At 38.4% G+C, this 16,071-nt stretch overlaps 1 protein-coding gene across 1 annotated transcript in view; it reads right to left on the minus strand.

The window, feature by feature from the left end:
* Positions 1 to 16,071, minus strand: part of TENM3 (teneurin transmembrane protein 3) — a 316,061-nt gene that overhangs the window by 123,634 nt on the left and 176,356 nt on the right. Inside the window, exon 8 of the mRNA XM_036839025.1 lies at positions 7,306 to 7,428. Within this exon, the coding sequence (XP_036694920.1) occupies positions 7,306 to 7,428 (123 nt within the window). The remainder of the gene's footprint in view (positions 1 to 7,305; positions 7,429 to 16,071) is intronic.

Consider the following 16,071-nt stretch of genomic DNA (forward strand, 5'->3'; position numbering starts at 1 on the left):
TGAGATCTCTGAGAGAACATATCTTTTTATAAACAACCACATGCCATAACTTAACATTGTGGATACAGAGTGTTACATCAGAAGCTAAGTGAATTAAAACACTACCTTGCAAACATAGTTTAATGGACAAAATCAATATAGCACCTAATTAAGGAACTATTATACAACGCAACAACATAAATACTATATACAATATTGAATAAAACTCAGTGCTCTTGCAGCCCTGTTAGCTCTATTTCTTCAATTCACAGGCAATCTTTAACTTGCTATAAAATCTAATTATCTGAAATTGGCTAGTATTTGAGAAAAGTCATACATGCTGAATAACAATGGAAAATTAAAAAGCAACTTGAATTATTTTGTTTAAAGAGGATGAATCATGTATATGTAGTTTTTCAATCTGTACTCGTACCAAAGGAGTTTTGTTGTTGTTGTTGAGATTTAATTGACATACAACATTATGTTAGTTTCAGACGTACAACATAATGACTCGTTATTTGCATATATTGTGAAATGATCACCACGATAACTCCACTATACATAGTTACCATTTTTTTCATGTGTGATGAGAACTTTTAAGATCTACTCTCTCACAGCTTTCAAATATACGATACAGTTTTGTTAACTACGGTCACCATGTTGTGCATTATATCCCATGATTTATTTATTTTAAAACTGGAAGTTTTAAAATAAATGTCTTTCTTTCTTTCTTTCTTTCTTTCTTTTTTTGATTGGAGAATTCATTTGCTAGAGTTACACTAACCAAAATTTATGGCCTGCATTTTGTCTTATATTATCCCAAATTATCCTATGCTGAATTTTAGCATTTGTCTTATGGCTCCTTTCCAATAAAGCTAGTGTGAAATGTCCTGCCATGGTATCCTCTACTTTTCCTTACTGTGCATTTTCTAATTCATTGGAATTGCTTGCTTGAATCCTGTCTTGCCTAGTAATTCACACGCTCTGGGAACAACAAACGTGACTGTCTTTTTTTCTCACTGCTATGTTCTCAGAACCTTGCTCTGTGCATGGCACATAATATTATATGCTCAATAAATAAATGCAGAATGAATGAATACTATGCATTCAAAGGAGGATTAAGGAATAGATTTCTTCATAAAATCCAAATAACTAAAAATATAAATAACGAATGATAGGTATTTCTAATATTGCTTTAGAGGATATTTTGATGCTGATTTAAGGATCTACATTCTTAAGAATTTTGCTACAAATACAAGTACGTAATCTTGAATTGCAAAAAAAAGAGTGAAGTAATAGTTACTGACATGTATCACCTACTTATCATGTTCCAATCACTGCTTGGCCCCCTACATGCATTAAATGATTTTAACCTCACTACTACCCTATGAAGAAACAGGAGGTTAAAGAAGGTAATTTGCTTAAAGCCACCCAACAAGCGCACAGCTTTAATCCTTAATCACTCTGCTGTACCAACATTTGCTTTGTGTACAGTTAATGCAAGGCACTGTGTTGGGCCCTTTATATACTTTATAGCATTTAGTCATCCTATTTTCATTCACTCATTGGACAATACTTATTGAGCATCCATTACATGCCTATAACTGTGCTGACAGCTTTGAACAGAGAGGTGGAAAAATAGTGTGCCTTACACTCTAGCAAAGAAGACACATATTAAATAGTAATGGTGATAACCACTAACATTTTTCAAGCATTTACTATGTACTGTACACCATTTTAAGTATTTACATTGACTATCCAAGACCATTCTAATTGATGAGAAAGCTTAAGCACAAAGACGCTACAGTGACTTGTCCCAAGTATCAAAGGCATTAATGATGATCAGAACTATTGTAGGATGTGAAACCAGGTGGACTGGCTCAAGACCCTATAAGCTTTAACTCCCTGCTCTATTGTTTCTATGCTACAGTATGGTGTGACGAACAGCCAGATTGTGGAGAACCTTGTTAAGTCGTCTAAAGGCATTTGACCAGAATCTAGATCACGGAAGGGTGTCAAGTAGGGTACTGATATTTCAAATCTGTATTTGAAGAATGGATGAGCAAGTCTAGAGATATATATCCCAGATAGAAGGTGGCTTCTGTAATCCAGGTGAGAGTTGACGGGATCCAGGAGATATTTTGGAGTTCGAATTGATAGGACTTGATGACTGATTGCACAGGGGAGCTAAGAGAGCAGGAGAAGTCAGGCATGACCCCTAAGCTTCTGGCCCAGGTAACTAGGTGAATGATGATGCCATTTCCTGATATAGAAAGAAAGGCAAATTTGGAAAGAAAGATGATGGGCCAGTTGTGTTTTCCAAAGATGGCCACAACATCTCCCATCCCCCATGTGCTTATGCAATGTGTTCCCAACCATTTCCCCAGTCAAGAGTGGGGTTTAATTCTCCATCTCATGAATCTGGGCTGATCTTACTGACTTTCTTGACCAACCAGATATGATGGAAGTGACATCCCAGAGTGTCCAATGTTCTAGGTCATAAGAAGCCTTGTAACTTCTGTCTGGGTCTCTTGGAATGCTCCCTCTGGGGACACTCCTCTTCAGAACTTGTGCTCTGAGAAGCCCAAGCCAAGTGGAAGGCCATGTTTAGACGTTCCAGTCGACAGACAGCATCAACTGCTAGCCCTGTGAGTGGGCTACCTTGAATTTCAGTTTAGTGGCGCTTTCAAACAGACCAAGCAACATCTGAAAGCAATTTCATGAGCGACCCAAGCAAAAAACCAAAAATTGCCCAGTTAATCCACAGGACCATGAGAGATGATAACAAACTGTTCTTTTAAGCCACTGGATTTTGATGTGGCTTGTTAGGCAGTAACAGATAACCAAATCAGTTGTTGGGTTCAGTTTTAGACATATGGAGTTTGAGATGCCTGGAAGACACCCAAGTGGGGATGTTCTAAAGATACTTGGATAGATTCTTCATAGTTGATGTCTGGAGCTCCAAGACAGAGAAATCCAGGCTGCACTTATTGATTTGGGAGCACAAAGAATGTAACATAACACATAGCACATGGAACGTAAATGAAGTCAGGAGAATGGATATGAGGACCCAGAGAGATTATATTCTGAGTGACGGCAATGTCTGGGGATCAGGTAGAGGAAGATGAGTCAACTAAACGAACTGAGAAGTCACTGCCAAAAAATCAGGAAGAAAGTGGAAATGGTATCACAGAAGCTAAGGAAAAGGGTATTTCAATCAGGAGTGATAGGTTACCTATTAAATGCTACCAAGAGCTCAAATGTGATAAAGAGCGTAGAGTATCAATTGATGCTATTGGCAGGACAACCAATAAGTCGGGAAGACATCGGTGTCTGTGAGTGATGGTGGCAGAGGACAGTCATGAGGAAGGAGCCTGAAGAAGCTACACTGTCACAGGAGTAAGTGGAAGGTGAAGACAGGACTTCACGGCGAATATACACACCGTGTTCCAGAAGGCTGGCTACACGGGGAGGAGAGAAAGATGCGGTAGGGCAGGAGTAGGAGGCAGACTCAAGGATTTCTTTTTTTAAGACTTGAGAGACTTGGGAATGTTCAAATGTTGATTGGAAGGTGCCAGTCAGTTGAGAGAGGAAATTCTTTAGTACAGAATGGGATCAAGAGCACTCTTGGAAAGATTGGTAAGAAAAGGATGGAAAGACAGATCTAGATACACATAGGAATGGAGCTCTGTTTACAGGAAATTATGGTTTCTGGTTTTTTTGCTGAATAGAACACAAGGTCATCTGCTGCGAGCTGAGGGATTGAAGCTTTTAGGATAGGAGGAGAGTTGGAAATAACCGTTGAGACGCGTGGGGAGAGAGCTTGCAAGGGAAACACGGAAGGGCTGCCAGACTGTTGAAGCTGACCAGCCAAGAGACAGGCATTACTCCCTCTTTACGTGGAGGAAATTGAGGCTCAAAGAGGTTGAGTAAGTTGCTCAAGGTTACAGAGTAAACAGATGAAAGAGGCGGGATTTGAATACAGGGCTGCGCGACACTCTCCAGCACGTTAGGCTAAGCGAATTCCTCCATCCAGTGGAATAATCTTAGTTTCTGGAAAGAGACTGGTGTTTGAACTAAAAACTCCATCCTTGCCTCTTTATTCACGTTGCCCACTTCCGTCAGTTTTGCCTGAGACCTCACACTTGACATCTCATCTCTAAAATCTGTAGTCAAAGAAGGTCTCAGGAATAATCAGGAAAGAATCATGGCGTGTAATAGAAATTCTTCTTTTAAATACTAAATACCATTTAGAAGCTTTGGTTCAGCATTCACTTAAAAGCGAGCAGGGAGTTTAGCACCATGATTGTTAGCACCATGACTGTTCCTTAGAATTGTATTTATAAAATAAGAATAAAACAGGACTGCACAAAGAAGAGAATTGCATTTAGAAGCCACGAAGTAATTTCCCCATCATGCTTAGCACGGTTAATTCTCCCAGTGAGCTTCGTTCAGAATTGCAAGAATTTCTTAAGGGTTATAATCTCCTAGAGTTTCTAGAGATGATGTGATCTGGTTCTCTGCACAGTTTATAAAACTGAAGTAGTAGATGATGGTGCATGGTCTCTGCCGGTTCATCAGCGATGCTTAAAAGCAGTGTCTTTAAGGTACCTCCCTTCCTGCAAATACAGTCCCCTCCTGCCCCCTGCACTCCAGGTCTGTAAGTATTTAAGAGATACATACCCAGAACCTTTACTTGGAAAAACGAAAATAAGAATTCCTTACCAATTTAGGGTTTTTCGGGCTACTGGAAAAATAATAAAGACAACAAGTGAGACTATTATTTAGGTCACACTTTGGACAAAGTCTGAGTCCCGAGACAGCCTTCTTTCCATAAAGAGAAATTCCTACGAATCCTCCTGTCCGGTTGGCAGGCTGCAGGTCCGTTCTTCTCCAGTATATCTAACTTATTCTGGGGCATCTGTCATCTCCTCCTTATGTGGGAGGCTAGGAAGATGGTCCTTCACTTACACGCATACAGTAAGTCCCCTACGTATGAACCTTCATGTTGTGAACTTTCAAAGACGCGGATGTGCATCTGGATCCAGCAAGGAACCAGAACCTGTGCCATCAAGGTCAGGCGTGAGTGGAATTGCAGCTCGCCCTCCGTCCCCTATGGCTGACGATCCCTCAGCTCTACCATCTCCCACCTCCTCTCCCTCCTCCAGGCAGTAACTCTCCTTGCCTGTTCATTGGATGCCAGCCCCTGGGTGCCAGCTGTTGTACTGGACTACTGTACTTTCCAAGGTACTGTACTGTAAGGTGAAAAATGTTTCCTTTATTTTTTGCGTTTTTTTTTATGTATTATTTGTGTGAAAAGTATTATAAACCTATTACAGTACGGTACTATATAGCCGACTGTGTAAGTTGGGTACTTAGGCTAACTTTGTTAGACTTATGAACAAATTGGACTTACGAACGTGCTCTTGGAACGGAACTCGTTCGTATGTAGGGGACTTACTGTATACAGTTGCTCTACTGGCACCTGTCAACTGCACCCCGTGTGTTCTGTGATCACATGGGGACTTCAGTCCCTCTTAGGGAAGCGGACTTTCAGAGCCGTGTTTTTGAAACTGTGGCCCATAATCCTTTGTAAATTGCAAAATTATCTGAGTGAGTTTCAGCTAGCATTTGTGATAAATGGGAAATTCAATAAAATAGAATAGAAAATCCCAAGAACCAGCACCGAGGCAGTGGGAGGGTCTCTGAAGCCACAGCTTTCTCAATATCACACATTTCAAGGGCTGTGACACTAATTGGCCACACTCTATTTTCATTCTGATCGTAATAAAAGGCTAGGATGCTGTAAAATAAACGAAACGTCTACAATAAGCATTTTTCTCTTTAGTCTGTAAAAGAGTTCCCTACATGTGTGGTTAAGAAGTGCCATTTGAGCATTTTCATGGGAATAATCCACTTTAAAAGACAGTCTAAATTGCAATCTATATAAATCAAAAATACTCTTAATTTCTGTGTAGTTATGGATCTGTTCATGTGTGTGTTATCAGTGCATTAAAAATTAAACAGTTGTTTAAAGTAATTATATTTCACTTAATTGAAATTTCCCACCAACAGTTTTAATTAGGTAAGCTTTTCTTCACTCCTCGTTAATCCACTGTGCACTGACTTCCACTGTCACGCCAGATTATAGTTTTTTGGAGTATCTAGCACTTTGTATCAAAAGACTCCATACAGGGGTGGGGTAGCGGTATTTATTATTTCTATGAAAACCTAATGCCTTATAAAATCTCTCAGCCTCCCCAAGAAGGAAGAGGAGTGTCATAAAGTATTATTGTTAAAATAAAACAGAAGCTGGGAAAGCAAAGAACAAAAAAAATGGTAAAAGCATTAGTCACAGCCAATGGGTACATGTAAAATAGCAGCATATATATAAATACAAATAAATATATTATAGTATATCTAAATATATAATAGCTTCTTTCTAGTCTTGCAAAGAAACTAGCCACATGAGGATGAACATAATAGATGCCAAAGCAGAACAAAAATACACTAGATAAGAAGAAATAAAGAGGAAGAAGAGCCAGGGAAATGCTTAAAGGCAAAGGACATATTTCTCACGTGGCAGAAAAAGGTGTCTGGATCTGGTTGCTTTGAGACATAACGTATTATGACATTTTGCAAAAAGTCAGAGGATGCCAAATGCCAAGACATACATACAAGCACACACACATATATAAAAATAATAGACAGATATATAATATAAATATACTTACATATGTACATATTTTTCTGGGTGTTTATATTGAAAAAATGAAATACAGCATTCTCTAACCGCTTAAATTCCATTTTTAAACTCAGAGCCAATTGATTTGAAAGTCTGTTAGTTCAAAGTGTAAACTTTTGAAGGTTTAAAGAAAGGGCAAGCAGAGGAAAGGCCAATAAATGAGAATCCTTTCATGTGTTTCGTATGTAAAAGCTTTTAAAACAAAATGAAGATAGTATTCCAACTCCACATACCAGCTGAACAAAGAAAGCTCAATATACCCAAGGTAACATGAGATGACACACTGAATTGTAATCTATTTGCAGACTAAAAATAAAACAAGATGCACACTCGCAGGAAGGAAAGGCAGAAAAGCTTAGCCATTGACGCAGAAGGCAGAACACTGTATTATTCCTATAATAAAAATGTGAAATTTCAATCCTTCAAGTAAATGAATAAAAGTCACTCATTAAAAGATAATATTTGTAATTCCGAAACCTTTTCCTTCTCCCATATAAAGCTGAATGTTACATGGGTAAAAATAAATTTATGGAAAAGAGATGTTAAAAGAAAAACACAGGACACATAATTCTTTCTCTTACCATTGTCACCAGAAGGTAACGATACAGTGTTCGTTGGCATGGTATCAGAATTCACTTTTCCATTCTCAAATGTGTCATTTTCAGTCTGCTGTAACTGCCAGTTGAGGCCAAAGAGATGCATTGCTGAGGATAAAAAATACAAGTTGTTTAAAGGTCTGCTGCTTTTAGCTACAATATCAAATGGTATATATGTTTATAACAAGAGTCACATGTAAAGTTAAAATTTCCATGTTCTGAAATACCAAAGATGATTGCATAATAAAAATTAGAAAACAAACAGTTCCTCAGTGCAACATGGCAGCACTTTAATAAAGATTTGATATTACTCAGTTAATTGGTACCGGGAAATTCTTAGGAGTGAATCATTATTTGTTCTGCTTTGTTCCAGTTCTACTCTTCACGATCATTTAAGTAAGCGGCAGTATGCTCTCTAGCAGTACTTGCCAACCTTACATGACCACAGGCCACTTGCACATGTACAACACTTTGTTGCAATATCTATAGGTTCTCAAGAGACATGATGCTATTCTCTTGGATTAAGGTAACAACTGGTCTCACAGACGAATTTGGTGCATGAAATGTTCAGAATGGATTCAGATGCACAAAATATAATAATATTTGAATGTTCTAAATTTAAGATAAATAATCTTCGAATTTATGACTTACAATTCAGCAAGAGCACAGATCAAGCAACATGCATATGTATCAGGTGATTTCATACAGAGTTTCTGATGTGGGTTTGATAATCTTATAAACTGATACAAGTTTTGTAAATGTGTTTACTAATTTTCTTGATGTAAAACACTTAGAAAATAGGTAACTAGACCATATAATTATAAAGAGAAATGTAATATAATTTATCATTTTATATATTATTATTTATTAAAAATATTTAGAATAATAATCACTGTCATATTAACCATTAACACGTAACATTCATTTGTGCTCTATAGAATATAGTTTAGGAATTAATCCCTAAGGAAGGCTAAGTATCCATGGGGAAACCCAGTGACTGTCATATTACTATGTCATGAAGGAGAATTTTTCAACATTATTTGACAGTATATATTCATTATACATGTTGGAACTTACCAGACAGGTGGAGAAAGACGTAAGTGTTTAAAAAGTATTGTTAGAGACAGTATGGTAACAATCACTGTAAAAAGCCCTTATTCAATATCCAATATACAGTAACAAAACTAAGTTAGTACAGTGTAAAGAGGACAGGCTTTAGATGTAGTTGGATTTGGGTTCAACCTCAATCTAGGATTTAACCTTGCACAAATGATGTAATTTTTTTTTAATAATTTTTTTTGTTTTTTTTTTAGTTTTTCCTTTTATCTGAAAATATATTTATTTCACTTTTATTCTTCACAGATGTTTTCACTAGTGTAGAATTCTGGATTGGCTTTTGTCTTCTTTGAGCACTTTTTTTTTTTCCTTGGCCGCGTTGGGTCTTCGTTGCTGCGTGCGGGCTTTCTCTAGTTGCGGCGAGCGGGGGCTACTCTTCTTTGCAGTCCGCGGGCTTCTCTTGTTGTGGAGCACGGGCTCTAGGCATGCAGGCTTCAGTAGTTGTGGCATGCGGGCTCAGTAGTTGTGGCTCACAGCCTCTAAAGCGCAGGCTCAGTAGTTGTGGCGCACGGGCTTAGTTGCTCCGCGGCATGTGGGATCTTCCCAGACCAGAGATCGAACCCGTGTCCCCTGCATTGGCAGGTGGGTTCTTAACCACTGCACCACCAGGGAAGTCCCAAATGATGTAATATTGTTAAACATTAGGTTTACTTACAAAACGAGGCTGGATAAACCTATCTTACTTAATTGATGTAAACTTTCTGGACAGTATACATTAAGGCACCTAGAAGGACAGTCCGTAGTATACACGTCTTTTATTTATTTGCTCTCTACTCCAGGTTACTGAACCATTTGCAGTCACCTGACCAGACCACAGAACCTCTCAATAAATAGTCCCCTCTGTCTGCAAAGCTCTCCACCCACTGCAAAATACCTCTTCTTCCCTCAGATGGTCGGTATCAACTTCTTGGGAAAGCACTCCCTGACTGGGTGAAGCATCTCTCCCAGTATTGTCTGTGTATCTCATTTGCCTTATACAGTTTCTGCTACTGAGTAGATCTCGATAAGTATCTGTCAAAGAAACAGACTGTATTTTCTAAGGTTTTAAAATGTCACACAATACTGTTGTGGATAAAAGTATAGTAATTTAAGGAAAAGTTAATAAATATAAAACAAATACATAAATGCCTGAAAATGGAATGTTATATTATTAATAATGAATTAATGACTAGTCAGTGTTATGCTCTATGAAAAGTAGTTTTGTGAAAGTCCACTGGCACTATATATAATTGACTGACTTTTTTAAAAGAGTCAACAGCTTGGGGACATTCTATTACCAGTGTCACATTCTTTTGTTAGCAATACCTGATATAAAATCATAAGAAGCATACTAAACATAGAGGAACATAGCTATATCCACCCTGTACAATTTGTAGCAAACGTATATACTTGTAACTCCCTGCTTAAATTAGTTTTCCAGCAATTCCCTTTAAAGACTGATTTTTTCAAGGATTAAGATATAGGTTATAGAATTCTCCAATATACAAATTGTCAACTTGTAAAGAGGTATAACTTATGTCATTTTGCATTAAATTATGTAGTGTTTGAGTGGCAAAATGTCAGAAGCTTTCTAAAAATTTATCGCTTCACACAGTTTTCAAGGTTTCAGATAATTCAGCAATTTTTGAGTAAAATAACGGGTGCTAGGTCCGCATACAGTAAAAGTTTTGATGGGCATACCCTGGCATAGCAATGATAAATATTTCAAAAGGGTCAAAGTTTGTACACAAAATAACGTATCATCATTGTGAGCTTTTATGTAGCACAGAAAGTCTTCCTGAATGATAGATTTGCTCATATTATTGGTTTTAATAGACTGTGAAGAGGAGAGACAGTCCATGGGGTCAGGCACAGGCGTCAAATGTTAAAAAGTAATGTTATGTTTGTGTCTAGAGAGCTATTTTACTTTTTGTCAGATGGGCAACAGCTTTATTATGTATTTTTTATTACAGAAAATCTCAATAAAACGGGATTTTGGTTCTACTTAAGATGTTGTATAATGAGAACCATACGAAATAATATTATATCTTGTTAAACACTGTTTTGAAAAGAGACCAAACAGTTGTTTGGTCTTAGGATGTTATGTACTTTGAAAACGTTGGTGTTTGGTGTTGAGTGAAGCTCTTGACACTTGTTATGTGTAACTTAAGATTTTTATGTAAATACAGGGTGAGATTGACTCCAAAGTTAATGAGAGACAGAGACAGAGAGAGACAGGGACAGAGAGAGAGAGAGAGAGAGAGAAGGAGGCAGCAAACTCAGAGTGCTACAGAAATTCCTGAACCCTGGTATCATAAAACTACATGAGCTCTCTTGGCAGACAAATAAAGGGAGAATTAGAGAAGTAAAATACATCTGTAAATAAAGAAGGATGCTCCCAATTCTTTAATGCCCGGGCTGGAAAGCAGATTTGAACCCATGAGAAGGCATTGCTGCCACTCTCCATGATGGCACGATGGATCCTTGGTTTGCGCAGGACCTGGTGGAGGGTGTGGGAAGAGGGCCAAGGAGAGGCGGGGGCTCTGTGCTCTGCTGAGCCCTGGACCCCGCTGGGCGGTGCCTTAGGTCAGGAGGCTCAGGCCGGCAGCCGCACCAGGCATCCCCTCAGCCACGGACAGGGTCCTTTGTGTTACACCACTGCGATGCAATGTTTTTAAAAAATAAAACATCCACGGAACACAACCTACGTGTCAAGTGTTGTGCTTCTGTTTCACCCGGTATCTCATTTAAGCTTCACAAAGACTCCGTTGAATAGTTAATTTTTTTTTTAATTTTAAATCTGCAAAAACTGAGACTTTTTGAGAGTTTAAGGTTCCAAGCAAGTAAGCAGTGGACCGTGACCTTAAACCCCGACCTTCTGGTCATAAAGGGAATACACACCACGATACACCTCTCTATCCTACCAGAGGGCAGGGGAGTGTGAAACCCACACGGGAGGGAGACGAATGTAACTTCTGTGAGGGTCAAAGGCTAGAGATATGCTTCTCTGCCACATCTAGGGAACTGAAGGCAGAGAGAGACAGTATTTAGAGTTGAGGGCGGGAAAGATATTAATCAGTAACACTTGTGTATTCCAGGCACCATCCTTCTACACAAATACTTTTCCACATAGTATATTGTCTTAAAAGAAAACTTTTACAGTAATATGATGATGATGATTCAATTAATAACAGGCTGTTCTGGTTAACTCCAAGAGTCTTAAAGTAAGCTGTATAGGTGTGTATTTTAAAGTTACAGAAATTAGTACTCATGTAGATTTAAGCAGTTCCATGTGTTTTTCACATTTTCAAATACCTTGATATCTATCATCTTCTAATAACGTAGCATGTGACAGGATCATTATCCCTGTTGTATGAGGACAAAACACAGGCAGCGAGGGGATCAGTGACGTACTCAGTGTCTTTTAAAAAGTTAGTGCATAAAGAGGACTCAGCATACTACATCTCCTGACCCTATTTCAGGATTCCTGTTTCTGCACTGTGCTGTTTTCCTACTTACCTGAATCAAAACTGAGCATTCACATCAAAGAAATTTTTAAAAATTTAACACAAATTGCTAATTTATCTCTCTTTTGACAGTAGCAAACATGATCAAAAGTTGTCCACGTGATAAAATTGGCCTCTAAATACAAGATGTTTACCAACTATAAATGGTTGTATTTTTGCAAGATCATTTGTAAGTTGCTTGTTGGGAATTGGAATACATTTTCTCCATATTAAAAAATCTTATGAATGGTGGTTAACTCCCCAGTGTGTCTACAAAGATCTGCCTGTATATCCAATAGAGATATGTATACAAAACTACAATGAGGTATCACCTCACAACTGTCAGAATGGCCATCATCAAAAAATCTACAAACAATAAATGCTGGAGAGGGTGTGGAGAAAAGGGAATCCTCTTTCACTGTTGGTGGGAATGTAAATTGATACAGCCACTATAAAGAACAGTATGACAGTTCCTTAAAAAACTAACAATAAAACTACCATATGACCCAACAATCCCACTACTGGGCATATACCCAGAGAAAAACATAACTCAAAAAGACACATGCACCCCAATGTTCATTGCAGCACTATTTACAATAGCCAGGTCATGGAAGCAACCTAAATGTCCATCAACAGAGGAATGGATAAAGAAGTTGTGGTACATATATACAATGGAATATTACTCAGCCATAAAAAGGAACAAAATTGGGTCATTTGTAGAGATGTGGACAGACCTAGAGACTGTCATACAGAGTGAAGTAAGTCTGAAAGAGAAAAACAAATATTGTATATTACTGCATATATGTGGAATCTAGAAAAATGGTATAGATGAACTTATTTGCAAAGCAGAAATAGAGACACAGACGTAGAGAACAAACATATGGATACCAAGGGGGGTGGGTGGGATGGATTGGGAGATTGGGAGTGATATATACACACTACTGTGTATAAAATAGACAACTAATGAGAACCTACTGTATAGCACAGGGAACTCTACTCACTGCTCTGTGGTGACCTAAGTGGGAAGGAAATCCAAGCAAGAGGGGATATATGTATACGTATAACTGATTCACTTTGCTGTACAGCAGAAACTAACACAACACTGTAGAGCAACTATACTCCAATAAAATAAAAATTAAAAAAAAAGAACAAATAGGACAAATGGAAATCAAAGAGTATGATGAGAAATTTGAATCCAACAATATCAATAATTTTAATAAATTGTAATTCACATTCCAAGTTAAAAAAAAAAGAAATATGTATACACATGGCACCAAAAGCATGAACAAGAATGTTCACAGAAATATTTGTAATAGCCCCAAACTGGAAGCAACTCAGATGTCTTCTGGCAGTAAGATGGATAAACAAATTATAGTAATAATCATACAATGGAATTCCACACAGCAATGTAAATGAATGAACCGATCCCAGATGCAATGATATGGAAAAATCTCACAAATACAATAGCGAGCAAGAGAACACATTCACAAAAACCATGAATACTGACTAAGTCCATGTGTATAAACTTCAAAAGCAGGTAAAAGCCCCCGGAGCGACTCTCTCTAGGGAGAAGGGAGAGGTGATGGCAGCTTCTGGAGAGCTGGTAACATTCTATTTCTCTGTCTGGGAGGTAGTTCCACTGGTGTGTTCACTTATGTTCTGTATACTTTCCTAACTACATATTATACTCAAATTAAATATTTTCTTTAAAGTAGGCCATCTGATACATAGCTTAGCTGAAGAATGTATGTTTTTACCTTCCCTAAACCCTCCCTGTAGGTGCTTTTCTCTACAAGGCGCCTAGGCATTCCTTCGTATGAGGCTGCAGGTGAGGCAGGTATGACAGCCTGTTACAGCCCCTCCCTCACCCCTGATAACTAGAATAAACGCACACGCAGAGCAGAGACCCGCTACAGAAAGACGGTAGTGACTCCATCAGGTAAGAGAAAAGCAAGAGTGAGGAAAGGCTTCCGTCAGTGCAAATCTCAGGTGTCAGAAGGAAAGCAATATGATTAAACAAATTCACATATTGGGTTAATGATTATCAGCCCATGGCCCTCCCAGATTGATGATCGGTAGTTTAAAAACATTATAACTTGGCTGGGTGAGGATGTGAAGAAATTAGAACCCCTGTGCACTGCTGGGGAGATTGTAAAATGGTGCAACTACTATGGAAAACAGTTTAGTAGTTCCTCAAAAAATTAAAACTAGAAGTACCATATGATCCAGAATCCCATTTCTGGGTGTATACTCAAAAGAGCTGAAAGTAGGAGTGTCAAAGGGATATTTGTACATCCCTGTTCACAGCAGCACTATTCACAACAGTCAAGAGGTAGAAGCGACCCACATGTCCAGTGATGGAAAGATGGATAAAGAAAATGTCGTGCATATACATAAATATACAATGAAATATTATTCAGTCTTAAAAAGGAAGGAAATCTTCCCACACGCCATAACATGGATGATCCTTGAGGACATTATGTTAAATGAAATAAGCCAGTCACAAAAAGACAAATACTGTTTGATTCCATCTACATGGGGCATCTAAAATAGTCAGACTCAAAGGGGTAGACAGTAGAACGGCGGTCACTAGGGGCTGCAGATGGGGGGAAATGGGGAGTTATTGTTTAATGAGTTTCAGTTTTGCAAGATGAAAAATGTTCTGGAGATCTGTTGCACAACAGTGTGAATATATCACAGACCCCATGAGCTCGCCAGATTTGCTGGTCTACCATTCAGATCATGCCCTTAATTTTCTTGCTTCTATGCCTTTGTTCCTCATAATTCCTGGTTTCTGGGGTGCCCCCCTCAAACTCTGCCCGATGAAATCTCAGCAACACCTTAATGTCTAGTTCAAATGACACTTCTTTATGAAGTCTTCCTGGGATTAATATCTATTCTATACTGCCATAACACTTTATATTATTGTACCTTAAACATGCCACCTTATATGTGAATAAATTTTTTACTTTCTGCTGTGTGAGGAATGGGGGGTTGTAGGAGAAGCAGAAATGGATTGTTGCAGCTAGGGGGTTAACATAGGTACTTTGATGGGAAAAAGATGAGTTTGGAGGGGAAGGGAATAAAAGTACAGGCTGTTAGCTGTGGAAAAATGGGAGAAGACAGGTGTGGGGAAAATTTAATATGTAACTCAGCTTTTTCAACATTTTGCTTAGAGTTGCTCTTAGAGGGCTGGATCTCTGTAGCTTGGTCCCTGAGAAATAGGGGTGACAACAGAGAATCTGAGATTGGTGACAGTCAGAAGCAGTCTTAGAAGGCACCTAGTGCAATTCCTCCCTTTTCCCAGGGCAGGAGAACATGGATTTCCATGACGATTCCCAGTCAGAACCCTTTTAAATCAGCTGTAGTATCTGACATTTGTCATCTACAAAATTCGTGAGCATACTTTTATACTATCACCCATCTTCTTAGTTTTTTTTCCCCTGGTATTCTTAGATTGTAACCAATTTCAAGATGTTTAAAATATTTCCTACATCATTCAAAAACATTTGTTCTGTAACCTTAGTTTTTTTTTTTTTCTTTCTATAAATGTTAAGAAAAAAACCTCACTACCTGAAATAATTTTGAGACAATATGATGGTGAAGATCTACCAGTGAAATTTTATGAAGAAATTTTCTTTCAGGCTCAAAGACCATTCAAGTGAGAGAAATTTCCATTCCTTTTATTTTTCAAGGCTGATGGAGGTGAGAGGAAACCATGGTATTCTAGCTATTTCACCTCCTCACCATAGAAAAAAGGGCATGCCATTGTTTTTAACTGATATATGTTGGTTTGATACTTAAAAGCCAGCATGTGGAAGACTTGAAACCAAAATGTATAATTAAAGAAAATTATATACCACCAGGGAGCAAATTCAGTGCCATTTTTAGCTCCTTGTTGAGAGAAAAGGTGCCAGAGTTTGATCTTGTCTCTGGGGACCATGCCACTGAAGCTGTTATCACAGCTACTATTATTTCTACTGGCATGCCTGTGTTCCCAGATACTGCCAAATACGAATGGGAAGAAGGGGTGGTGACAGCTGGTGACACGGTCCAGCAATCTGCCAGAACCTTGGAGCAAATTACAGGGGATGTTGTGAAGCGAACACAGAAGCAAGCACCCTTGCCATCAGAACCCTGAACCCAGCTT

This window comes from Balaenoptera musculus, chromosome 21 (genome assembly GCF_009873245.2).
Source record: "Balaenoptera musculus isolate JJ_BM4_2016_0621 chromosome 21, mBalMus1.pri.v3, whole genome shotgun sequence".
NCBI lineage: Eukaryota > Metazoa > Chordata > Mammalia > Artiodactyla > Balaenopteridae > Balaenoptera > Balaenoptera musculus.